We start from the raw sequence: 27,206 nt of genomic DNA on the forward strand, positions 1-27,206 counted from the left end.
TTAATATGGAAAATTTGCAATAACATTTTCCTCCACCTGATCTTCAACAAAAAAAGGAAAGAAACTGAAAACAAACCATCATTAGTTGCAACAATTTAATTGACATTTTTATTTAATTAAATAATTAAATGTGTTGTTCTTATGTTCTTTCCTCCCACAAAATAGAAAATTCAATAAAACCTTCATTTGTTCCTGGAAAAGAAATTAATTAATTGTGACGTAAACTATTGAAAAATTATGTAAATGTGTCAGTTGTGATTGATTTAAGAGTAGCAGTGCACTCCGTTTTTTAAAAATGACTCTAGAGAATTTGGCAGTTTAACTATTTTATTGCTCTTTGGCTGGAGGAGGCTCACAGTTGTGGGATTTAACTCACTGTCATAAGAAAAAAATAATCTCTGCGGAAGCCCTGCATGCACAGGCACAGCCATACACACGAATTTATTGCCACGTTGAAGAGGCCACAAAGTCACCATCAAAAGCCCACAGAAATGTCAAGCAGTTGTAAAGCAAAACAGTGCGCTGCAGAACTGGGAACCAAAGCTGTGGACTGCGGTGTCTCAGCCTCCAGGCACTCAAGGGCAGTTTCAGTTCTAGGGATGTGCAGGTAAAGTAAAGTAAATCAATTAAAGCTTTATTTATATAGCACCTTTTGAGATAAATATCACCAAGGGCTTCACATGAAAACAGAGCATAAAAACTCAATTTAACCGAAAGCATGTTTAAAAAAGATTAGTTTTAGAGATCACAGAGTCCATGTATCTCAGGCTCAGCGGGAGAGAGTTCCAGAGTCTGGGGGCCGCCAATGCAAAAGCTATGTCTTTAGTTCTCAGCCCTGTATGAAGCACAGCCTGCAGACCCTGATCACATGACCTACAGGGACCTACTGGGGAAATATGGATGCAAAAGCTCCCTGATGTACGCTGGTGCTTGTCCATGCAGAGCTCTAAAAGTCAAAGCCAATATCTTAAAGTGGACTCTGAAGTTTGGTGGGGAGTCAGTGGAGCTGGATGAGCAACGTGGTGACATGTGAACATTTAGAGGACTTGATTTAAAGAAAAAGTATGTTTCAAAATGAGTCAGAGCCGCATAGTTCAAAGGTTCACAAGAGTGAACTTAGAGTTGTTTTAAAAAGGAAACCAGAGAAATGCAAGACACGATATTTTTAACTATTTGGATTTGCAATTTATTACTGTACCTAATAGGTACCCACTACTTTTAAAATGAATTTAGAATTCCCCTCTCCTATCCACGTCATCTAAAAGCTCTTAGGTCTTTTGTTATTATTTGTGCCTTAAACTAGCCTGGGAATTCCCTTGCTGCTTTGCGCGCGATTTCATTCACACTGCAAAGGCAGCCTGGAAACCACCGCCCTTATTTTTGCCTGAGTTAGGGAACCAATCACAGAATGGGGGGGCAGCAAGACGATGACGACGTCTATGCCCGACACCGAAGCTTGTAGAGTGTTAATCCAACATGGCAGCGGACACAACGTTACCGTTCGATGCAGCCTTAGAAAGTGTTTTAAGTAGCTTAGAGCGCAAGTTTACTTTTAAAAAAGAGCAACGCGTCTTCTTCTTCCACGTCGAATTTCTGTCGCTCTACATACGTCATTGCGCGCAAAGCAGCATGGGAAGAACCAGACGCCATTTGATAGACATTCGTAGCGCCCAATAAACGGCTCAGGCATTCGTAAACTACGCCTCAAATACGAGAAAATGCACACCTAGTTCCCAGACCACCATCTCATCGAGATGTGGATGTGTCAGCCAGGCTAGCTATCTAAATGCAGAATGTGTGTAACCCTTCTTGTGTTTAGTCTGTTAAAGGTAGGGTAGGAGATCCTGGATTTTGAGTCCAGCGAAGCTGCATTTTGAAAATACACAGGTAAAAAGTCCCAACCCTTTTCTTCACTTTCCCCCGAAGGCACGCCTCTAGAGTACATGAACGCGCACGAGCACGAAGGTGCACGAGCGCTGTTCTGACAGCAAGCATCGATCGTTGCCGTATTTAGTATTTAGTATATGATAACTATACGTTTAATAATGCAAGGTGCTAGCCAAGCTGGCTCTAGTTTAGCTTCCTGCCAAGTTTCTGGACGCGTAATTCGTTTACGGAGCAGGGTACGCGCACAGGGGGGGGAGGAGGGGGAGGGGGAGGGAGGAGCAGATTGCAGTTTGATAGACGGCATCAGAATCCAATCATTGTGAACGGTCCGTTCACAATGATTGGATGCTGTTTTTCCTAGATTGTACGTTCTAGAGGCCACTAAAACTTTTCATATTTGTGTCAAAACTTTTAATTCATTGGTTGCAATGGGGGTGTGAGGAGTATTTCAAGCAATATGTAAAAAAATGTTCCAGAAAAAGAACCCCTACCCCACCTTTAAGTGTTTTACCCACATTTGCGAGCCTTCACATCTGTTGTTTGCTGACTAAGGCTGCGGCTACACGAAAACGTTTTTCACTGTAAACGATACTTTTTCTTATCGTTTCGCTGTCGCGGCCACACGGAGCCGGCGTTCCCACTACCCCAAAACGATAGTTTTTGAGAACGGGTTCCAGAGTGGGAAAGTTTGAAAACGGCCTCGTTTCGTTTCCATTGTTACAGCTAAAACGTTTTTGCGTCAGTCAAACGTTGACGCTGTGAGCCAATTTTAACACTTCTCTATTGTCTCACAGCGTGGCGTGACACAGTGGCGTGTGTACTGCATCGTTTCATCGTTTTCATCCGTTTTCGTCTGGACCTGAGTCTTTACAGCAGCGCGTTGCCGTGTGGTCGCAAGAATTTTCGTACCCGTTTTCAAAAAAAAACTTGTTTCGTTTTCGTGTAGCCGTAGCCTAAAACTGTGGGTAAAAGTGCAAGCTATATGTTTCTGATGTTATTCTCAATCAAATAAATCATTGAACACTGCTGACACCTTTCTGGCTCCTCTGCTTTGTCATTAAACCGAACTACACGTTGAGTACCAATCAAACCCGGATTCAAGTGTTGTTTTTTCCCACTTTGTGAATAAACCTGAACGCACTGAGCTCGAAAACGACGTCATGGTGAGTCTCGCCCTTCGTTTTCTCGGGAGCGAGAAAGTGACTCACTCAGCTTCCAGTCACGGATGTTTGCCAGAATACCCTGGAAGGCTTGAATACTGCAAGACTGTCAGTAAGTAGAGTTTACAGTTTCATTCAGAGAGTAAAAATATTATTTGATCATAGGCTGGAAAAGGTTGTTAAATTGATTAAAAAAAAAAAAAAAAATGCAGCCGTGACTTATTGGATAATGTCATTTTTATGGTTATGTGATTCTTGTGATTATTAATTTTTTTTAAATATATATTTTTTTATTTTTAACATTTCAGTAACATAACAGATAATATAGGAAATAAGGGGAAAAAATTATTTACAAACAACAACCGCAAAACAGTACAAAACAAACAACAACAAAAAAAATACCGCAAATTAAATCAAATCAGTCCATGGTCACAGTTCACAGTTCATCCTTTGTGAATGTTATGTAAGCATACCAAACCCTATTGTGATATGATAGTGTCAGAGGTCCATAAGCGGTCCCCATATCCTCCAGAAGTCATCCCCCTTATTTAGGGCATATATACGTTGTTCCAGTTTTAATTCAGGATTTGTTTAAACAGATTAAATGATGGGGTTCTTTACATTGATTCGTCCGAGAAATGAGATGGGGAGAATTTTCCAATGTTCTAATTCTTCCTTGACCTTTTTAAGCAATGGAATGTAATTCCAAGTTTTAGAGCCACATTCACTCCAAGATATTTAAAGCCGTTTTGAGCCCAGGTGAACGGTGAGATGGCCCTGAGTCTATTAGAAACTGATTAATGAATTAATAAAGCATTGGATTTTGTCAGGTTGACTTTATAGCCTGATATTGTTCCAAATTTAGTGATGAGGTCTAATACTACTGGGATTGATTGCTCAGGGCTGGTTAAGAATTATGGACAACCCTGAACATCCTCTCAATGAGACTGTTATCGGAAAACAGAGTCTCTTCAGTCAAAGGCTTCTTCAGTTTGGATGCAAAACGGACCGCTACAGGAAATCTTTCCTCCCCACAGCCATCAGCATCTATAATAACTCCTTGATTTAATTGAACTACATCAACATTTAATTTCCCTCTGGGATAATAAAGTATTTTTGAATTGAATTTGAATTGAAGTATAGGATTATATCATCAGCATATAGTGAAATTTTGTTCTTTGTTTCCCCGATATTGATACCAGCAATCTCTTCGTTAGTCCGTATGGCTTCTGCGAGTGCTTCAATTGCTAAATTAAATAAAAATGTTGATAAAGGGCACCCCTGCCTGCAGCTTCTAAACAAATCAATTTATTCAGTGAGCCACATTTGAGCTTGTGATTGTTATACATAGTTCTGACCCACCCAATACATTTTTCACCAAGGTTAAATTTCTCAAGTACGGCAAACAAATATGACCACTCGACCCTATCAAACGCTTTTTCTGCATCAAGCAAAAGTAGTAGGGCTGTTCTGTTGTGTAGGGCCGAGTGGTGAATTATATTTAATAGCCTCCGGATATTGTTGGATGCATAGCGTGCCTTCACAAAACCGGACTGGTTAGGATTAATAATCTGGGGCAACAGGTCTTTCAGTCTGCGTGCAATTAATTTTGACAATATCTTAAAGTCAACTGGAAGTAATGAAATTGGGCGAAATGATGCGCACTCAGCAGCATCTTTGTCCTTCTTGTGTATTAATGATATTATTGCTGTCTTCATAGTGTCAGGAAGAACGCCATTTTCCAAAAAGATCTGTAATCGTGGGCATAAAAAGTGGCTCGATTTGCACCCAGAAAGCCTTGTAGAATTCTACCGAATAACGTCTAAGCCTGGAGTTTTTCCGGAGGACATTGAGTTGATGGCTTGTAGCACCTCCTCTGAGGTGAATGGAAGCACTCAACTGCTCCTTTTCGGACTCTGTAATAGAGGGTGGGGATACTCTACCCAAAAATCTATGGATATCCGTTTCGGGAGGGTTTTCTGTCACCCTTCTGTTTTTCAGCTGTGTACAAAAATCAAGAAATGAGGACTTAATTGATTGTGTAACATATTTCAACTGGCCTACCACATTACGTGTACACTTCATTGTGTTTTCTGCACATTCTTTTTTGAGTTGATAAGCTAGAAGTCTACTTGGCTTATTACCATATTCGTGATATTGCTGTCTGGTAAAGAACAGAAGTTTTTTGATATGCTCCATTTGAATAAGATTGAGATTAGTTCTGGCTGTATTTAGTTTTCCAAGTTTTCCTCTGTAGGAGATTGTTTATGGCATTGTTCCAAGTTAATAAACTCTCTTTTATCTCTTTAAGTTTTTGTGTTTTTTTAATAATAGATTTTTTCTTTGGAGATGTGTAAGAGATAAACTGTCCCTTAATTACTGCTTTAGCTGCATCCTGCATCCCTGCCGGAGTAACATGGGAGGACGCATTATCATATCTGTACTGCTCTAACCATTTTCTAATATTATTACAAGCTTCGAAGTCTGTGAGGAGGTGATTATGAAGTGTTCATAAGTCCAACTGCAAGGGGGAAAAACTGTTTTTGTGACGGGAGGACCGAAGCCTCCTGCCCGAGGGGAGCGGTGCAAATAGAGAAGGGTCAGCTGTGATCCGACCTGCTCGCCCCATAGTCCTGGAGACGTGCAGGTCATGGATAGATGGGAGGCTGCAGCCGATCACCTTCTCAGCGGAGCGCACACCTCGCTGCAGTCTGTGTCTGTCCCTGTCGGAACTGACCATCTACTGAGCAAAATTCCGACAGAAGCCTGCTTGGAATCGTGCAAGCTTTGTGAAACTGTTCTCCGTGAAATGCGCAGCGCAAAGGAAAAGTCGGCGGTTGTATGTACTGGGGATGCTGTTAAAAATAAATAAAAGCCATTGATCGCGAACATTGCTTTCCGGGGGAAGAATATGTAACGATCGTAGTCCGCTTTCACAGCCTTGGAAGGCACACCTGTTCCTGTTTCTCGCCGAAGGGGCGTGTCTGAAACGGGGTGGCTGTGGATTTGGGTGTGGGGGGGGGGGGCGATTGCTGAAAAAGTGACATCACTTTTTCACAAAAACGGATTGGGGGATATTCTGGGGGATATTCAAAAAAGGGGATTACTTGAAACGGAGGTTCTGACACTTGCTGGCACTTCGTGTGTACTCCCCACAGCGTAGAGACTCAGAACTAACACCAATAACGTGAAAAAGATGATTTTGATTCTCTATCCCCTTTAAATATGAAAGGCAATTTTTTATGAATAAGTATTGCTGGCAAAGCTAGAGAAATAGGCCTGCCCGACCCAATCTCTCTTGAGTTTTTTCTGCTCCTCATTGGACAGATGAGTTTCCTGAAGGAAGGCTATGCCTACTTTTTCCTTTTTTTTTTAAATGTAAGAACTCTCTTCCGCTTAATTGGGTGGCCAAGGCCTCTGACATTAAAAGTTATTACATTAAGTGTACTACACATATCGAGTTGGATGGATTATGGGAGAGAAAATAGCGCCAAGTGATTGTGAGGTCTGACTTTTTCCTGCACAACGATTTTGTGATGCAAATGTATTACTCTTTTGCACACATATTGTTTTGAGAAGCAAAACACTCAATGCATCAATCAGACCTTACTCAGAGAGCAACTATGTCTACGGCATATACCGTATAACTGCCAGTATATTTCTTTGCTGAAATGTTTTGAAACCTTCCCCGGACAGATCCTGGAGATGCCTTACAAAGGGAAGAAGCTGAGCATGCTCATCCTTTTACCCAAAGAGATAGAAGATGACACAACAGGTCTGGAGAAGGTAGAATTCTTACACACACACAGACATATGCAGACTTATTAAAAGCATTGCTGTCAAAGATAACCCAGGAGCAATGCGTTTTTAACACAATGTGAGCTTTTAGAGTAGTTGAGAGAGACGAGAAATCAGGTAATTAATCTTAAACTGCATTTCCTGCACTCTGCACATTATTCAGTCACAGGACAGCTTTCATTAAAAACTATCCGATTCATTTGAACACTGGCAAGAGAAAAAACTGCTGCTTTACGGGCCAACTACTGGTCAGCTGAATTTGATAACAGAATTTATCGACAACCACAATGCAAACTGAGAGGAGTTGAGTTTTCACCCAAATATATCCAGTCGATGATAGTCAGTCAGGTCTCCGGGGAAATATGTTGCCTTTTTTTACGTTTCCGGTGGAAACCACATCAAATCATATGTGGGCTACTACCCAAAGTCCAAAAAAGTTGGGACGCTGTGCAAAATGTTAACAAAAACAGAAAGCAATGATTTGAAAATGTCCTAAACCAATATTTCACCAATATTTCCTTTGAATCTGACTTGAATCTGATGACAGAAAAATGTCTCAAAAAAGTTGGGAAGGGATCACCAAAAGGCTGGAAAAGTAAATAATACAAGGCAAATGAGGGGATGAATTGCATTTCAAGTGCTTGACAGTCTTATTGAATATGCACCGTATATGCACACTGACGCATCTTAAAGATTGTTATGTTATCTGTCCAGCTTGAGAAACATCTGACCTATGAGAAATTTATGGAGTGGACTCATTCCGACACGATGACTCTGGTTAAGGTTGAGGTGCACCTGCCTCAATTCAAGATGGAGGAGACGTACGACTTGAACAAAGTCCTGACCAGCATGGGCATGAGGGATGCTTTTGATGTGACAAAGTGTGACTTCTCTGGTGAGACATGCAGAAGCTCCTCGTCAGATAAGTAAATGGTGTAGTCTCGGATTGAGACTATGGAAAAAAAATTAAATTAAATTTAAAAATTAAAAAAAAAATAATAATCGATAAACAGCTACGCCATAAAGGCATCTATACCAACTGTAGGAGCTATTTCACTATTTTTAGTTAAGTCTTATTTATTTTATATTATTTACTTATTTTTGGTTGATAATTAGTATTTTTGTTTAATTTTAGTTGTTTAGGATAAAATTGGTTTGTAATTAATTAAATAAATTTTTTTGGGGGGGAAATGGGCATTTCACACATAAATACTTGGGTTTTAGGGAGCTCTGGTTGCACTTGGGTGGTCACATGGTTTTTTACCAGTTCTCAGTTGTCAGTCGTCAGTCAATCAGTGGGTGAACAGGTGAGGCAAGCAGGCAGAAAGAGCAAGTGCGGGAATCGGAGCAGGAGAGGCAAGAAGGGATCCTGTGAAGCTTGCCATGTTTGGTTTTGCCTGCAAACTTGGAATAAATCCATGATGTACTATATTTTTGACGTTTTGGACCTTTTTTTACTACGTAAACCAGAAACCCACAGTGCGTCAAGTGACTATTTGAGTTATGTTTCATTTTAATTTGGTCACCTTTAAGTCAAAAGTTTTTTCTATTATTTTCATAGACAAATAGTCACTACACCGACCGCAGAGATGCATTTTCATAACAACTGTCGCTTCGTTGTATCAGATTGTCATCTCTTCTGCTGATGGTACTTCTGGGATTTATCTTTTCCTGTATTTTGAATAGACCAGCGAACGTACTCTTGGTGTAATGCTCAATGTCTTACTTTAAGTCTATGAGTGACCAAATTAAGTTTTAGATTTCAAGAGCAGGTCCCCGGAGTTATTGATTTTCTTCTAACATTTTTGTAAATTCGCCGTCTGCATGAAACGCTATTTGTATGGCATCTCTCTCTCACATTCATGAACGTTCTTTGATATCAGACCTTAACATGTATAATGCTGAATCCTCTTTTTTCTCCTCTGTGACAGGCATGTCCGGGAACAAAGAGCTGTTTCTGACAAAAGTCTCCCACAAGGCTTTTTTGGAAGTCAATGAGAAGGGAACTGAGGCTGCTGCTGCCTCCGCTGAGTCCCTCACTGAACGTGGCTGTAGCGATTTTAAATTGGCCTACTTCTATGCAGACCACCCTTTCCTCTTCTTCATCCGACACAACACCACCATGAGCCTTCTCTTTGCTGGCCGCTTCTGCTCCCCTGTGTGATTCGATTTTAATGCAGGTACAGTAAAAGTTTTCAGGCTCAGATGAACGAAGGCTGAGAATCACTTCTCTAAAAAGCAAAGTAGAGTCCCAGATTCTACTAAATGTACTATCATTTCTATCTATATCCTTTTTCATGCAAACAGTATGAGGTGCTTCCACCCCACTGCACCCTCAAAGCAGCTAAAGAAAATTGTTTGGATGGATATTTTTCGTTTGTTTTTAGTGCCTGAAACTTTTTTTTAGGTTGCTGAATATGTTTACAAAAAGACTAAAAATCATAAAGTCGTTGTTATTCTGCCTCCTGTTGATGCCATTTTTTGCTTTCATTTTTCTACAGGGGTAACTAAATATTTACTTTGTAAATGTCCAAGTATTTGCTCATGACACTCTTTATATTTCACGAATGTACAAAGAACTTGAACGCTCTTGTTTTAAGGTCTGCTTCTGTAATTGTATTCACTTCCATTTATGTTGAAAACCTTTTTATTTCAACTTTTCCAAACTTGTCTGATATTTGCAGACTGACTTACCTGACTCATGCCTGCTGTTGGGTCCTCTGCCCTGTGGACAACACCGCCTGATCCAGTGAAAGGTCTCAGGACAGCACAGTGTAGCAATCTATACCAATGTAAGAGTTTAAAGGAGAAGTTTGTTTTTTGTTTTTTTAAACCTGGAACTTATTTCTGGTATAAAAGTTTGAAAAAGTATTGGTGAAACTTAAATTCACTTTTAGCTTCAACTGAGTGGTAGAGATGGCTCAGGTAGGTTTACTTTGTGACCGACACATTTTTTGTAAGATGCAGTATAGAGTCTCAAAATGTCATTGTCCAAATGTAAGAGTAGGACATTAAAGGGTTTAATGTTGTCTGCTGACAGAGTTCACCTGTGTTACCTACAGACACTGTGCGACATCACGAGCTAAGTTACGGCCAAGCCACAAAAACAACATCCTGATGGCTATCTCAGTGAAGATTTCTACCACACACCTCTCTACTGCACTTCAACTTTTTTACCGTTTGTCAGCTGATTTTGTTTGTGTCCCACTGTTCAAAAGCATGCATGTTAGGCTAACCATGGTGACTCTAAATAGACCCTAGGAGTGAGTGTGTTTCTGTCTGGCCCTGTAATGGACTGGCACCCTGTCTTGCCCAAGTTTGTGAGGGCATGGCTTTGGATGGAGCACTGACGGGATGGGGAGGAGTGGGTGCCACTTTAAAATCTTGCTAGCTCTTCAGGATTACCAATCATAACTTTAATCATTATCATGACGCCTTTTGGCTTCCGTAGTGACACTGTAAAGGAAATGGAGTAATTTTAATAAAACATTTTGAAGTTGCTGAATCCAGGGATGCCAAAAATGGAATGTCCAAACTTCTAGCTTCTTGATTTTCTACTTGATTTAATGTATTTTGTATTTCTTTACAGATTAGTTTATTTTTCAACATTTGGAAGGGTAAGTAGTACTACTGTTGTCACCTGTATTGATTGACAATGTTTTAAAGAACACAGAAATCTTACAATTTTTTCCCCTTGCTTGAACAGTCCAGAAAAGTGTTGAAGATGGCATCAGACATTTTGTCATGCATCCAGAGGCTCCAGGATAAGGCAAATGTGCCACTTGAACTTTAAAAAGAGAGTTTGTATCATGAAGAGAGTTTCTGGGGAAATGTTTGCAACAAACAGATCAAGACTGAAAAATGTCTATGTTCAGCATGGAACGGTAATTTTTGTTTATTTTTGTTATTTTTCTTCCATATATTTTCATGTTGTTGCTTTCTAATTTTGTATAAATATAGTATTGTAGATTACTTCTCAGGGATCTTGAAATGTTTAAATCCCTTTTCTATTCTATAACTATAACTGTAATTGTTTGAAGAGCCTGGAGGAAGAGAGCCGCAGTCCCCTCCAAACCGCACAGGATGAAAGCCGCAGTCCCCCCCCCCCCCCCCCCCCCAAAACCGCACAGGACAAGAGGCGCCACCCCCCCCCCCCAAAATCAATGCAGGATCATACTTGTTTTATGAGAAACAACTCTTACTTTCTTTTTTTATTTATTTTTTAATCAAATCTAGTACGCAGAAAAAGTACTTGATAGTACCCATGGTAGTAGTCCATGGTGTACTTAGTCCAGCAGTATAGGTTTCATGAACTACTTATGGAAGAAACAGCTTCTATACCACATTAAAGTTAGACAAAATAGGTCCATTCTTGTTCAGTATAAGGGACTTTGTCAATCGATTACTCAGAAAGTATACAGTGAAAGTACTTGATAGTACCCATGGTAGTAGTCCATGGTGTACTTAGTTCAGCAGCATAGGTTTCATGAACTACTTATGGAAGAAACAGGTTTTATACTTCTTCAAAGTTTGACTAAATAGATCCATTCTTGTTCAGTTTAAGGGACTTTGTCTATGTATTACTTGGAAAGTATACAGTGAAAGTTATTGATAGTACTCATGGTAATAGTCCATGATGTAATTAGTCTGTCAGTTTAGGTTTCATGAACTACTTATGGAAGAAACAGCTTTTATACCACATTAAAGTTAGACAAAATAGGTCCGTTCTTGTTCAGTTTAAGGGACTTTGTCAATCGATTACTCAGAAAGTATACAGTGAAAGTACTTGATAATACCCATGGTAGTAGTCCATGGTGTACTTAGTCTGGCAGTATAGGTTTCATGAACTACTTATGGAAGAAAGCGGTTTTATACCACTTCAAAGCTAGACAAAATAGGTTTATTCTTGTTCAGTTTGTCCATGGATTACTCAGAAAGTATATAGTGAAAGTACTTGATAGTACCCTTGGTAGTAGTCCATGGTGTAATTATCCTGGCAGTATAGGTTTCATGAACTACTTATGGAAGAAACAGGTTTTATACCACATCAAAGTTAAACAAAATAGGTCCATTCTTGTTCAGTTTAAGGGACTTTGTCTATGGATTACTTGGAAAGTATACAGTGAAAGTACTTGATAGTACTCATGGTAGTAGTCCATGATGTAATTAGTCTGTCAGTATAGGTTTCATGAACTACTTATGGAAGAAACAGGTTTGAAACCACTTCAAAGCTAGACAAAATAGGTTTATTCTTGTTCAGTTTGTCTATGGATTACTCAGAAAGTATACAGTGAAAGTACTTGATAGTACCCATAGTAGTAGTCCATGGTGTACTTAGTTCAGCAGCATAGGTTTCATGAACTACTTATGGAAGAAACTGGTTTTATACCACATCAAAGTTAAACAAAATAGGTCCATTCTTGTTCAGTTTAAGGGACTTTGTCTATGGATTACTTGGAAAGTATACAGTGAAAGTACTTGATAGTACTCATGGTAGTAGTCCATGATGTAATTAGTCTGTCAGTATAGGTTTCATGAACTACTTATGGAAGAAACAGGTTTGATACCACTTCAAAGCTAGACAAAATAGGTTTATTCTTGTTCAGTTTGTCTATGGTTTACTCAGAAAGTATACAGTGAAAGTACTTGATAGTACCCATGGTAGTAGTCCATGGTGTACTTAGTTCAGCAGCATAGGTTTCATGAACTACTTATGGAAGATACTGGTTTTATACCACATCAAAGTTAAACAAAATAGGTCCATTCTTGTTCAGTTTAAGGGACTTTGTCTATGGATTACTTGGAAAGTATACAGTGAAAGTACTTGATAATACCCATGGTAGTAGTCCATGGTGTACTTAGTCTGGCAGGATAGGTTTCATGAACTACTTATAGAAGAAAGCGGTTTTATACCACTTCAAAGCTAGACAAAATAGGTTTATTCTTGTTCTGTTTGTCTATGGATTACTCAAAAAGTATACAGTGAAAGTACTTGATAGTACCCATGGTAGTAGTCCATGGTGTAATTAGTCTGGCAGTATAGGTTTCATGGACTACTTATGGAAGAAACAGGTTTTATACCACATCAAAGTTAAACAAAATAGGTCCATTCTTGTTCAGTTTAAAGGATAAGACCGTTTTTTTGACATTGGGCCCTTGATTTCACATTATAACATGATGTTCTACTCACCCCTGCTTGTTGTTGGTCATTTGGAGCTGTTCCGAAGATATTCGCGAGGCGTCTGGCTGCTCTCTTGAGATATTCGGCCATGAAACGGTTTCCTATGGGCAAGTTTATACAGGCACAAACTATGCTGTTTATAATTTATTAATTACTGTACACTAGCACTGATAACGTGGAGGTGCGTCGCTTACTTAAAAAAATCCGGGTTACTAATTTTGAATTTTAGCCGAATGAATAAATAGGCAGCAGGTCTGTGGCCTGTCTGTGGCAGTAGCACGACGAGGACGTCAGTAACACCCACTTTACGACAAAAATTCAAAATTACATTTGAGCTATGGAAATCTGTTCGCCCACTGGACAGATGGATCAAAAGCCCTTCTGCGAGGTGAGGTGCCACCAGTGTTTAGGCTGAAAAGGACGATTGGTGACATTACTGAGGTCAGATTTGTTTTTATTTTGGTTGAGTTCTGTCTGAATTTTTCTTTTGTTTCTGGTCAGAAACAATATTTTTTTGTACTGAAATTGTGGGGTCACTTTAAAGAAAATGCCATTCACAAGGTAAGGTCAGACCTGCTGTCTGCAATTTATAAATAAAGTGTCTAGATAATTTGTGATTGGATTTGACATTTGTTGAGCTCTCCAATGGTTCTAGGTAGACCTATTAGAGGAGGGCAATGATGGGATCTTCACTCTTTTTTTTTTTTTCTTTTTTTTATAGCTTGTGTTTTTAATATTAAAACTTATCATTTTGCTTGTCTATATTTTCAGAAAGAAGAGCAGCAGACAGAGGTCTCCAAGAGAGCCAGACTTGCTGATGTGGACACACCAGTGGACGGCTTAAGCTTTTGCACAGTATCTATTGGTCAGATACCGTTGGTGTGGCAGCTATAGTACAGACATCTTTCTTTCTGTCTTTTCCATAGGACTCGGTTGAAGATCGCATTCTTCAAAATTGCAGACATGCAGCAGAGTGGGCTGAGGCCAACAAACCACTGTTGTCTGCCAGAGTGGACCTGCCTGACGTTCTGGGCATGGGGGAAGAGGAACAGGCAGAGGCTGCTCTACAATATGGGAGGTTGTGGAACGAAGAACTGGACGAGGATGAAAGAGAAGCGATCCTGGAGCCTTTCAAAATGATATTTCACAATATTAACGATATGTTGATATTTTGTGAACAGGTAGTCGACAAAAACAAAGATTTTTTGTCATATTGTGAATGTTTGACTGAATAAACACTACAGAACATTTGATCATGTTGTGACTTGGTGTGTTTTTTATGTTTTCTCATTGATCCCTTAATAATTTGACTAAGATTATACTGTAGATATCAAGAGTTAGGGTACTATTTAGTGGTACTAAGGTGTTCCAGCAGCACAAGAACATAATTGGCATAGACATAGAACCAAACATGAAATTTATGGTGGTTAAGGATAAAAATACAGAATAATACAACAGAAAAACTAATTGAAACAAATATATATATATATATAAAGAGCAGTGCGATAAAGTCAAAATGAAATGATAATGAAATAGCAGTGACTTACTCTATAGTACACAATAAAATGTACAGTATAGGCCTATGGCATCTTGTGAGATGTTGGCTTATGAATATGAGCCTAAGCGAAAATGTGTGCACTGACCAAACAAAAGTTTACAATACAAATAAAAACAATATACAATAGACCGGGAATTGATAGATTTTATGTCGTACTGTTAACTAATTAATTCATTTGTGAGGAAAACGATTAAACCGGAAGTTCATTTGCAATTTTATTTTGAAATGTACACCGTGCATTTCCGGGCCTGACAGTGGAGGTCTGCAGCCAGGACCTCTTGAAAAATATAGCGTTTAAAAACGTTTTAAAAATACGTGCTTTCCGATACACACGCTTTTATTTTGAAAGGCTTCGAATTAACTTCCGGTCCTCACAGTGCACTTCCGGTCCTCACAGTGCAGGTGAGGTGACGGTCTGCAACAGGGTCCTGACAGTGTAGGTCTGCAGCCAGACTCTCTTCTCATTGGCCCTCATTTATCAAACTTGCGTAAGACGAAAAACGTGCGTAGGTCGTGTGTACGTTCTTTTCTGCGCAAAGGTTGGCATTTATCAAATCCATCGTGAACACAGGAAAGATGAAATCGCCACGACAGGTCTGAGGCCGTGTACGCACTTTTCCATTTTGAATTGCGGTGACTGCAATACAGCAGCGTCACTACTGCGTGCTCAGGAGTCGCAACAAATCCCTATAGGTTAAAATGACAGACTTATCACTTTAAAGAAGGCCCATGTTTTATTTGACTTCAACATAAATATAAACATAAACGCAAATTAAATAAATTAAACAAGTACAACTCCGTAATTGGAAGAGTGATGGCTCATTATTCAACCTCACACCGAACAGGAGAGGCGCTTTAACACTGCGCATTCGCGCACGCGTGCCACTGTGGAGAGGTGTATAGGGCTCCTAAAGCTTGATCTGTCTCTCGGCTGCGGGGGGAACCCTATCCGCCCGAAAAGGTATGCAATATTATTATTGCATGCGGGGATCTCCATAACATTGCCCAAAAAAATGGAGTGCCATTTCCAGATGTAGAGGACCCCGTACCCAGAGATCCCTTCCACCAGCCTGCACAGCCAAGAGCGCTCAGGAGGAGAGAGGAACTTATTCAGCGATTCTGACTTTCGGTAAGCATTCTGTTATTCAAGGAAAAAAGAAAGGAGAACAACGATTTCTTTCAGCATTTATTCTGTGACTTCAGTGTTTCATTTATGTCTTTAAATGTACTGTCGATAGATTGCATGGTGTGTGTTAAAGCCATCATCCACTTCACGTTCTCTGTTTGTCTTTCTAGGACCTCTGTGGTTAACACGGCTGGCCGGTGTGACGCTGCAGACCGGGGGGCAGAGGCAGAGGCAGAGGCTTCGGATGTTGACGGGCCGCGTATTCGTTGCGCGGGTCAGGTTGCCCGGATGCCACTTCGGATTCATCTGTGAATGAAAAATATTAGTTTGATTAGGAACCTCATTTGTGTTGAAAATTAAAGCAACTGTTTTATTTAAACCTCTTGGGAGTCATTCTTACCATTCTCGAGCTCTAGCATGGGCGCATCAGTGTCAAGTTTCCCTGGCACGCCCGATGAGGACGTAGCTCCGATCACGCCAGCCACCCTCTCCTCCAAGGCACTCAAATCCAAACCTGGATTCCCCCCCCCCCTTTGTGACATGCTGCGTCGGACAGCTGCGACCTTCTTTTTTGGCCAATTTCATATCGGACCACTTCTTCCTGATCTTACTGGAGAAAAAGTAAAACATCGCTCAATTTTAGATTTAATTTAATCTGGAGTTTATCACATTTTATTGACCATCACAGTAGGGGAAAATACATACCTCGTCCGGTCTGCGATTTACATCACCAACGCTGTTGACAGCCGTCCCAGCTGTCAACAGCGTTGACAGCGTTTCTCTGCCGCCTTTCGTCTATCCATGTCGCAAATTCTAGAGGTGCGGCCTCTTAACCCCCTTTTGTAGAAGGCGTGGTTAGGATCATTACGATGGATTTCAGCCACCGGATTTATCAACAGCCGCTCGGTTTTACGATGGGATTGGTGTGGTACGCATGTTCTGTAAATCTCACTTGAGCCTCTGCGTACGACGAGTTCTCCGCTCATATCTACGATGCTTTCTACGACGGCTTGATAAATGAGGGCCACTGTCAGCAAAAAAAACGGCATTTGCGCCCGCAAATCAGAGCACAGCTGGAAACGCCGAAGTGAGCCTCACAACAGAACGCAACAACGTGAAGAAAGCGGTTTACCTGAAGGAACAGAGAAGACAACGGTGGTAATGTACCCATGTTTACTGTGTTTATCGCTGGGCTTAACGCAGTTGGTTACTTCCACGAGAAGTTGACGTTGTTGTTCTCACGTTTCATTCATTGTTGGACTGTGGCTACCGCTAACGCTAGGCCTGTGGAATTCATTGGGAAATGGCTTAGTGTGTGTTTTCGTGGCTCTGGCGTCCGGGAACTGGACAATTGCTGTTGCTCTGATATTGTGTTTGATGCGGTGATTTGCGTGCCTTGTTTGAAAAACTGCAAAAAAGAGTGACAAAGCAGCTCCTGGTGTGGAAAATGCACAAGATAAAAGAAAAAGTGTTCTCACCGAAAAGGCTCTGACAAACAAAAAACATTCAAGCAGAACGGAAAAAGCAGGTAAGCAAAATGAAAAGAGTGATTACTTCCCTTAAAGGGCTCATGAATGCTGATGAAAACGAATCTCAGATCAGGTCTTTGCTTAAAGAATTATCACACCTGTTTAAAACTGCCAGTGAACTGCATAACTCTCTGTTACCACTAATGCCTACTGAGGAGCAAGATAAGCAAAATGAATGGTTTTCAAGCATAACAGAATACAATGTACGGTTTATTGAGGATGTACAAGTATGGCTCGCAGGCATTGTTAAACTTACAGGTAGACCACCTGAAGTATCATCTCAAAATGCCCCACTGGAGGGAGATGTTCAAGCAAATGAGCAAACAGAACTTCACCTGCCTCTTCATTCTCATGATGTTCAAGATGATGTGTCTCCAATGGACAGTGTGTCAAACCATGGCAGTAGGGCAAATACAAAGGTCTCGTCAACTGCATCTGACTTTTGCAGGGCCAAAGCTGAAATGGCCGCCTTGCTCACTCGGCAACAAGCACTTAAAGAGAAGCACAGCATTGAAGAACAGGAGGAGAAATTAAGGAGAAGGAAAGAGGAGCTTCAAATGGAGGCAGATATCGCAGCAGTTGCTGCAAAAGCAAATGTACTGGAAGCAGGATCAACTGTGCGGAGCAAGGCATCAAGGAAATCGAATGGAATGGAGTCATATTTTGAAGCGAATGAAAAAGCCTTTAAAAATCTTAATGTGGATGCAGAAACGTTTGTCCCACACACACTTGGTTTAAAATCAAAAGGAAATCCAGCTGCTTTCAACACAAAGCCTACAGTGAAATCTATGCAGCAACAAATGGAAAAGTATAAATCAGCCCCTCCTCTCACTGGACCTCCTGTGCATGTGAAACAGCACAATACAAACTTGCCATCACAACAAAGTGCACACTTGTCTTCACAACAAGATGCTGGCTCAGCAACCAATGCCAATCTGGTGTCAATCATGCACACTCAAAATCAGTTGACTCAGATGTTGGTCCATCAACAAAGTTTGTCATTATTGCCTAAGGTGCTGTTTACACATACCCGGGTATTTTGATAAACGCATATTTTCTAACCTTCGTTTGCAAAAAAAAAACTAGGTGCACACAGCCCCGTTTAAAAAAAAAAAAAAAAAAAAAAAAAAAAACCACGTCTACATTGATCCGCATAAATACGCTATCAAGAGCTGTTAAATTACGCCAAGCCTGACGGTGGCAGTGTTAGAACAAAGAGAATTCCACACAAGCCAATCAGAAGCCTAATAGAGAACTGCTGACAGGAAGAACTTCCGGATCCTTTTCAAGAAGAAAATATGGCGCCAGGCTCATGTGTGTGGACTGATAGCGAGACTGAGCTACTTTTACACGTTGCGCTGGATTATAAAACTGCTAAAGCTATGAAAAATTTCTTTGTTGTTCAATACATTGTATGACTGTAATTTTCAAAATCACACAAGCGAGTATAGCTCTCAACAACAGAAATGCTGGTAGTACCTCCATGCTTGCCAGATAAACAATGGACAGAGAGAATGGCGTTTTCACGCATAGGGGCGGGGCTCTGTACTATGACGACAACTCCTCATTCCATTCCCAAAACTTCGTTTTTGTCTCTTTCAACCAGTTTACACACAAACGCTACACGGAGTTTTTAAAAAATCTAGCTTCGTTTTCGGAGGAAAAAACTCCGTTTGTATATAAACGAAAGGCACAAACGAAGGGAAAGGTCTTCGTTTTTCAAAATACCCGGGTATGTGTAAACAGCACCTAAGAGAGAAATATCAGTCTTTGATGGTACCCCTCTTCACTTCCATGCCTTCATGCGCTTGTTTGAACAAGTAATCGAGTCAAAAACTAATGACCTTGATGATTGCCTACACTACCTTGCACAGTACACTAGGGGGCAACCTCATGAACTTGTAAAGAGCTGTCAACATATGGCAAATGGTGCTGGATATGCAAAGGCAAAACCTCTTCTGTACGAACACTTTGGAAATGAGCATTTGATCGCTGCTTCCTATCTTAAAGGATAAGACCGTTTTTTTGACATTGGGCCCTTGATTTCACATTATAACATGATGTTCTACTCACCCCTGCTTGTTGTTGGTCATTTGGAGCTGTTCCGAAGATATTCGCGAGGCGTCTGGCTGCTCTCTTGAGATATTCGGCCATGAAACGGTTTCTTATGGGCAAGCTTATACAGGCACAAACTATGCTGTTTATAATTTATTAATTACTGTACATTAGCACTGATAACGTGGAGGTGCGTCGCTTACTTAAAAAAATCCGGGTTACTAATTTTGAATTTTAGCCGAATGAATAAATAGCCAGCAGGTCTGTGGGCTGTCTGTGGCAGTAGCACGAGGAGGACGTCAGTAACACCCACTTTACGACGAAAAAAACAAAATTACAATAACCCGGATTTTTTTAAGTAAGCGACGCACCTCCACGTTATCAGTGCTAATGTACAGTAATTAATAAATTATAAACAGCGTAGTTTGTGCCTGTATAAGCTTGCCCATAGGAAACCGTTTCATGGCCGAATATCTCAAGAGAGCAGCCAGACGCCTCTCGAATATCTTCGGAACAGCTCCAAATGACCAACAACAAGCAGGGGTGAGTAGAACATCATGTTATAATGTGAAATCAAGGGCCCAATGTCAAAAAACCGGTCTTATCCTTTAACAAAATCCATCCATCCATCCATCCATTATCTTCCGCTGGTCCGGGGATCGGGTCGCGGGGGCAGCAGCTTGAGCAAAGAGACCCAGACGTCCCTGTCCCCGGCCACTTCCTCCAGCTCTTCTGGGGGGACCCCGAGGCGTTCCCAGGCCAGCCGAGAGACATAGTCTCTCCAACGTGTCCTGGGTCTTCCCCGGGGTCTCCTCCCAGTGGGACGGGCCCGGAACACCTCACCGGGGAGGCGTCCAGGAGGCATTCTCACCAGATGCCCGAGCCACCTCATCTCATGGCCATTCATTAGATCTGAAGATGCAGAGGCCCTTCGAGCTTACAGTCTTTTCTTGCGTGGCTGTTGCAATGCAATGGAGGAGGTTGACGGCCTCTGAGTTTAACACACCCAGCAATATGGTTTCTGTGATTAACAAATTGCCTTACAAGCTGAAGGACAGATGGCGATCAGCAGCATGTGGTATACAGGAGAAGCAACATCGTAGAGCTACATTCATGGACATTGTCTCTTACCTGGAACGCCAAGTCAAAATGGCCACCGACCCTGTGTTTGGGAACTTGTCTGACCACTTGTCCAACCAGCCAGCAGCCAAGGCCAGTGATGGAGGGAAGCGCACAGCGCAATCAACAATGAAAGGGAGTAGCTTTGGCACAACTGTCACGTGTTGAAACAGATCAAGCAGCAGTGCAAGAACGTCACAGTCACAAGAAAAACTGTCTGTTTTGTAATGGTGCACATTCATTGGAGTTATGTTCTCATCTCAAGAAGCCTCACAATGAGAAGATTTCCTTTCTTAAAGGGAAAGGCATCTGTTTTGGCTGTTTGTGTACTGGGCACATTAGTAAGGATTGTGAAACCTGCAACTTCAAACATCCAAGTCTGCTCCACATCCATAAAGGAAATAATGAAGTCAGGTCTGACACCACGGCATCTGAAAATCCTGTTGCAGTTCAGTCTGGTGGTCTTACTGGGGCCGGTGAGCAAGATTGCAAGCTGGCCATTATACCAGTCAAAGTAAAGTCGAAGAAAGGCCACAGAACAGTTGAAACGTATGCCTTCTTAGACCCGGGGGGTTCAGCGTCCTTCTGTACAGTGGGTCTACTGGACAAGCTGAATCTGACCGGGAGGAAGACAAAGATTCTCCTGCGCACAATGGGGCAGGAGAAAGTGGTTAACAGTGGCATCGTGCCAGATCTAGAGGTTGCTGGACTGCAGAGTGATGTCTTCTGTGAAATGCCTGATCTTTTTACTCAGCAGAGCATGCCTGTCAATTCATGCAACATCCCGAGGCAACAGGACCTGGAAAACTGGCCGCACTTAAGCCATGTTCGTCTGCCAGAAATACAGGCACGAGTGGAACTTTTGATTGGCATGAACATGCCGAGGGCACTGGAACCTCTAGAGGTTGTTCGGAGCGTGGACAATGGGCCCTTCGCCATTAAGACTGCCCTTGGGTGGACAGTAAACGGGCCACTTGGCAAAGAAGGCTGTGAAAGTCAAAGATGTATGTCCACAGTCAATGTCAACAGAATCTCTGCTGTGACTTCAGATGAGTTGTGGAAACAGCAGTTGAAGATGGACTTCCCTGAGAGCAGCCATGATGAGCAGTTGGCTCTATCAAGAGAAGATGCCAAGTTCCTTGAGATTAGCTACAAGGAGCTTTCAGTCCAGAACGAAGAGCTACTGATAAGCAGAGATCAGCTTTTAAAACATCAAGAGGAATTACTCGCCAATAACAAGTGGGCAGATGAAGAGAGGATTTTAGTGCAGAAAGAAGTGGATCAGCTCAAACAACTTCATCAGGAAACACTGACAAAAGAGAAGGCGGAGATGTCCTCTGAAATCAGCGCAAATGCACGGGACAAAAACAACCTTGAGACAGAGAAGCAGGAGCTTCAGAACAAGCTCAGTCTTACAAAGAAAGACGTGGAGAGCTACGTCCGTGAATGTGAAGAGCTCAGAGTCTCCAAATTAGCCTGTCCCAGATGCTGGAGGAGTTTAAGACGAGCAGTCAAGTGACTGATTCTGAAAGGCTTCACCTTCTCCAGGAGAAAGAGGACCTGCTTTCAGTCCAAAGAAAAGTCTCCAACGACAAGGAGGAGCTGCTCAGAGAGTTGCAAGACATTCGAGAGAAGCTTCAGGTCTCAAAAGAACAACTGAATCAGTCTAACGAGAAATTGAATGAAGCACTGTCCTCTTCTGAGCAAGAGAAAAAAATCGCTGCGCCTTCAGAATTCTGAAACTGAAATGGCTCTACATGACCTGTTCTGGAAAAGCTGGATCAAAGAATATCTACCACAGCTTCAACGACGTTACAAATGGACCAGAGTCAAGCCCAACTTCACTGCTGGAGACGTGGTCCTCATCGTGGACGACTCTGCACCTCGTGGTTCCTGGATCATCGGCAGAGTCACAGCAACGGTACCAGACCAGAAAGGACTGGTGCGTCAAGTTTGGGTCAAGATCCCAACCAGCCTTGTATGCCGGCCTGTCACCAAGCTATGCCTCCTTACGGAGGCTCCTGACCCCTGACTGACTTGAAATCTAGGCTAAGCGCTGGTAACCTCTGGCGTATGACTGACCTTTTGACCTGTGTTGACAAGAAAAAGAGAAGAAAAAAAAAAGAAAAAAATGTCTTCATGGTAGTGCTGGGCGGTATACCGGTTCACACCGAATACCGGTTTATAATTTCGTTATGATATGAATTTTTAATATACCGCCATTTGATTACACAACGGGGGGAACGCTGCGTCGCGCGACATTGTTTGAGACGGGACCCTTTTCAGTGTTGCGCTTCTAAACACGCATGTTTACTGTCTATTTTTAACGCTATTTAAAAAATACTGGTATTCGTTAAGCTGCATTTTCTTTCCCTGCTCCCTCCGTCTCTCTGTCAGCCTACACACACAGCCCCTCCCCTCCGTGCACACCGCGTGTGTCTCCATCAGCGAGCTCATGCCTGGTAAGCATGGAAGCTTGCTAGCTTCAGCGTCGCGTTAGATTAGCTCCCATTAAAAAGTCCTATAAAAATATTTTATATTTTTAATACAATGTTGTCCCGACCCGACCCATAGAAAATAAGCGATTACGCCTTCTTTATAAAGTTAACTAGTCGCAAGTTTGCCGTTTAAAAAAAAAAAAAAAAAAAAAAAAATGTAGTTGGGTTGTCGAGGTCTAAACACTAGTAGCTGTGAATCAAATAAAGTAGGTTTTTTAAACTCTTGCACTGAATGTTTGCTGCTTCAATCCAGAAAAATATTTTCCACGATTGAAAAAGAGACGTGTTGAGGATGAGGACCAGCCTGAACCATAGGTATCAGTGTAATTAGCTATGTTATTAATTTGTTTACAATGAAGATGTGAATATTAATACAATAAAGTTCTGTGTGACCAATTATTAACGAAGGAATTATTTTGAAGAATTTTTATTTTAAAGGGATACAAGGTAGTTTAGCGGCAGTATAGCGATCTCTATTGGTCAAACTGAAATTCTACACTGTCGTAAACATCCCCACCTGTACACACCCACTAACTAAACATCGTGGCGAATGCTGCCGTTGTGTTATTTAGTCAGTGCAGTTAGGTCATCTGATTCACAAGTGTAGACTGCCCACGTAAGATACTATAATCAGAGATTTTCTGTAGAGAGAACTCAAGATAAAATGCTATAATACTGTTGCTGGAGGAAGTGGCCGGGGACAGCTCGTCTGGGTTTCTCTGCTCAGGCTGCTGCCCCCGCAACCCGATCCCCAGACAAGCGGCAGATAATGGATGTATGGATGGACTGTTGCTGATCTTGAATGGGATTCTTTCCTCATCATGGTGTATTCGTGGAGTGATTCCTTTGTATTAGCAGACACTTACAAAAGTTACATCTGAGACAGATGTGCGCAGGCACTACCAACACACGCCGCAATAAACGCAAACTAGCTCTACACTATTCCGATTACAATCACAAATGAATCAATTTTCATTTGTAGATAACAATTCTTGTTCGGATCAAAACGGTATTCTTATTCTAATCAGGTCAGTCCGTGTATTTCTGAAGCTAGGCTACGTCTCGAACTCAGGGGGGAATTAGAGCACCGTCATCACCTGTCTCTTCACGATCTAAAACGCAGATCACTATGGTAGATGAACAAGATCACACTTGGAGAAATTTCTCAAAGATGGGAAGTGCCAACATCGAACGTTTCATATTCAGTCTGTGAAAGGCAGAATATGAAACGCTTGGTGTTGGCTCTTCAACGCAAGCGAACACATAGCCTACAACTACAGCTAGCATACAGGACCTAGCTAAGTAACGTAAACACAAACGACTCTTCTCGCGCATCACGTCACTTCAGAAGCGGGTCGCTCCTGCCGAAGTTACATATGGGATTTTCAGCATACAGACCCCTGTTGGGAGTGAGACAAGCTTCATTCGCTTCCTATTGACTTGTTTAACCTTTGTTAAACTCCCCGTGAGCTGTCACCTTACCGTGGTGGGGGGGTTTGCGTTCCCCAATGAGTCTGGGAGCTATGTTGTCTGGGGCTTTAAGCCCCTGGTAGGGTCACCCATGGCAAACAGATCCTAGATGAGGGACCAGACAAAGCACAGCTCACAAAAACCCTATGATGAGTAATATTTTTGGATACCGTGTTCCCTTGCCCGGACGCGGGTCACCGGGGCCCCCCCCGGAGCCAGGCCCAGGGGTGGGGCCCGCCGGCGAGCGCCTGGTGGCTGGGTCTGTGCCCGCAGGGCTCGGTCGGGCACAGCCCGAAGAAACGGCACGGGTCCCCCTTCCGACGGGCTCACCACCCGTGGGAGGGGCCATGGGGGTCGGGTGCAGTGTGAGCTGGGCGGCAGCCGAAGGCGGGGACCTTGGCGGTTTTATCCTCGGCTACTGAAGCTGGCTCTTGGGACGTGGAACGTCACCTCTCTGCTGGGGAAGGAGCCTGAGCTGGTGCGCGAGGCTGAGCGGTTCCTGCTAGATATAGTCGGACTCACCTCGACACATGGCTTGGGCTCCGGAACCAGCCTCCTCGAGAGGGGGTGGACTCTGTTCCACTCTGGAGTTGCCCGCGGTGAGAGGCGTAGAGCAGGTGTGGGCATACTTATTGCCCCCCGGTTGTGCGCCAGTACATTGGGGTTCACCCCGGTAGACGAGAGGGTAGCCTCCCTCTGCCTTAGGGTGGGGGGACGGGTCCTGACTGTTGTTTGTGCTTATGCACCGAACGGCAGTTCAGAGTACCCACCCTTTTTGGAGTCCCTGGAGGAGGCACTGGAGAGTGCTCCTCCGGGAGACTCCCTCGTCCTGCTGGGAGACTTCAATGCTCACGTGGGCAATGACAGTGAGACCTGGAGGGGCGTGATTGGGAGGAACGGCCCCCCCGATCTGAATCAGAGTGGTGTTTTGTTGTTGGACTTCTGTGCTCGTCACAGACTGTCCATAACGAACACCATGTTCAGGCATAAGGGTGTCCATATGTGCACTTGGCACCAGGACACCCTAGGCCGCAGCTCGATGATCGACTTTGTGGTTTTATCGTCGGACTTGCGGCCGTATGTCCTGGACACTCGGGTGAAGAGAGGGGCGGAGCTGTCAACTGATCACCACCTGGTGGTGAGTTGGCTCCGCTGGTGGGGGAGGAAGCCGGTCAGACCTGGCAGGCCCAAACGTATTGTGAGGGTCTGTTGGGAACGGCTGGCAGAATCCCCTGTAAGGAGGAGTTTCAACTCCCACCTCCGGCAGAGCTTCAACCATGTCCCGAGGGAGGTGGGGGACATTGAGCCCGAATGGGCCATGATCCGTGCCTCCATTGTTGAGGCGGCCGACCGGAGCTGTGGCCGCAAGGTGGTCGGTGCCTGTCATGGCGGCATTCCCCGAACCCGCTGGTGGACACCAGTGGTGAGGGAAGCCGTCAAGCTGAAGAAGGAGTCCTATCGGGCCTTTTTGGCCAGTGGGATTCTGGAAGCAGCTGATGGGTACCGACGGGCCAAGCGGAACGCAGCCTCGGCGGTTGCTGAGGCAAAAACTCGGGCTTGGGAGGAGTTCGGGGAGGCCATGGAGAACGACTTCCGGATGGCCTCGAGGAGATTCTGGTCCGCCATCCGGCGGCTCGGGGGGGGGGGGGGGGTGGGGAGCGGTGCACCGTCAACACCGTGTATGGTGAGGGCGGGGCTCTGCTGACTTCTACTAGGGACGTCGTGAGTCGGTGGGGGGAGTACTTCGAGGACCTCCTCAATCCTACCGACACGCCTTCCGATGAGGAAGCAGAGTTGAGGAGCTCGGACGTGGGACCTCCCATCTCTGGGGCTGAGGTCGCCGAGGTAAAAAAACTCCTCGGTGGCAAGGCCCCGGGGGTGGATGAGGTCCGTCCTGAGTTCCTCAAGGCTCTGGATGTTGTGGGGCTGTCTTGGTTGACACGCCTCTGCAGCATCGTGTGGACATTGGGGGCTGTGACACGTCTGTTTGCCACCGTGGGTTCACCCAACACACACGCAGAGCCCGTTGTCTGGTTTGCAATGACTTTTATTACTTTTATCTCCTGATCGAGGTTCTCAGCCCAACGGCAAGACGAACACCCGCTCTCCTGCTCTGCTCGTCTTTTGCTTCTCCGTTCTCTTGGCCCCGTCCTCGATCTCTCATCCCTCTCCTCTCCGCCTGGACCAGCACGCTACTGATAAAGGGGAGAATGATTAGCCGACGATGTACAGGTGTGCCAATCATCTCCCCTCCCACCGTCCTCCGAGCTCTTCCCACCTCTCCACCTCTCCTCTGCACCTGATGCACCACGCCCCCCTCCACATACCTCCACCGCCTGACTTAGGCCGGGGAGCTGTCCGGCCTAACCTACTCCCCCCCCCCCCACCTCCTTGTGGGAGCGGGAAAGGAAGTCGGCCACGACCATCTGCGTCCCCGGCCTATGGACCACCTTAAATTTGAAAGGCTGCATGGCCAGATACCATCGGGTGATCCGGCCATTCGTGTCTTTCATGCGGTGGAGCCACTGGAGAGGGGCATGGTCCGAACAGAGGGTGAATGGCCGCCCCAACAGGTAGTACCGCAGAGCATCGACCGCCCACCGGATGGCCAGGCACTCCTTCTCCACCGTGCTGTACCTGGCCTCCCTCTCGGACAGCTTCCTGCTGATGTATAGCACTGGGCGGTCGACACCCCGCACCTGCTGGGACAGCACGGCTCCCAGCCCTCTGTTCGATGCATCAGTCTGCAGAGTAAACGGGAGAGAGAAGTTAGGAGTGTGAAGAAGAGGCTCCCCACAGAGGGTCTGTTTTACCCTCTCAAGCGA

At 43.5% G+C, this 27,206-nt stretch overlaps 2 protein-coding genes and 2 long non-coding RNA genes across 5 annotated transcripts in view; 3 read left to right on the forward strand and 1 right to left on the reverse strand.

Annotated features, from left to right (window-relative positions):
• Positions 1–6,670: 6,670 nt before the first annotated feature.
• On the forward strand, positions 6,671–9,712 carry LOC142369990 (leukocyte elastase inhibitor A-like). Its single transcript, XM_075452408.1, has 5 exons — positions 6,671–6,688; positions 6,744–6,833; positions 7,533–7,740; positions 8,777–9,025; positions 9,530–9,712. The coding sequence occupies exons 1-4, from the start codon at positions 6,671–6,673 to the stop codon at positions 9,007–9,009; spliced, it is 549 nt and encodes a 182-aa protein (XP_075308523.1). The 3' UTR covers positions 9,010–9,025; positions 9,530–9,712.
• A 5,544-nt stretch (positions 9,713–15,256) lies between these two features.
• LOC142370163 (uncharacterized) lies at positions 15,257–16,089 on the forward strand. Its single transcript, XR_012767807.1, has 2 exons — positions 15,257–15,713; positions 15,881–16,089. It is a non-coding gene; the product is annotated as an uncharacterized LOC142370163 (long non-coding RNA).
• Positions 15,757–16,767, reverse strand: LOC142370162 (uncharacterized). The gene is made up of 3 exons (XR_012767806.1): positions 16,416–16,767; positions 16,111–16,320; positions 15,757–16,016 (listed from the first exon to the last, which is right to left on the reverse strand). It is a non-coding gene; the product is annotated as an uncharacterized LOC142370162 (long non-coding RNA).
• LOC142370161 (leukocyte elastase inhibitor-like) overlaps positions 16,571–27,206 on the forward strand; it is a 38,624-nt gene continuing 27,988 nt past the window's right edge. The window contains exon 1 of one of the 2 annotated variants that reach the window (XM_075452611.1): positions 16,571–16,868. The gene's annotated coding sequence lies outside the window, so the exon portion shown is untranslated. The remainder of the gene's footprint in view (positions 16,869–27,206) is intronic. The other variant, XM_075452609.1, reaches the window with a different exon arrangement.

The sequence above is a fragment of the Odontesthes bonariensis genome, chromosome 20 (genome assembly GCF_027942865.1).
Source record: "Odontesthes bonariensis isolate fOdoBon6 chromosome 20, fOdoBon6.hap1, whole genome shotgun sequence".
Lineage (NCBI taxonomy): Eukaryota > Metazoa > Chordata > Actinopteri > Atheriniformes > Atherinopsidae > Odontesthes > Odontesthes bonariensis.

Coding starts and splice junctions, on each gene's coding strand:
- LOC142369990 (XM_075452408.1), top strand. Junction 6,834..7,532: donor ACACAACAGGTCTGGAGAAG/GTAGAATTCTTA, acceptor CACTGACGCATC/TTAAAGATTGTTATGTTATC. Junction 7,741..8,776: donor GACAAAGTGTGACTTCTCTG/GTGAGACATGCA, acceptor CCTCTGTGACAG/GCATGTCCGGGAACAAAGAG.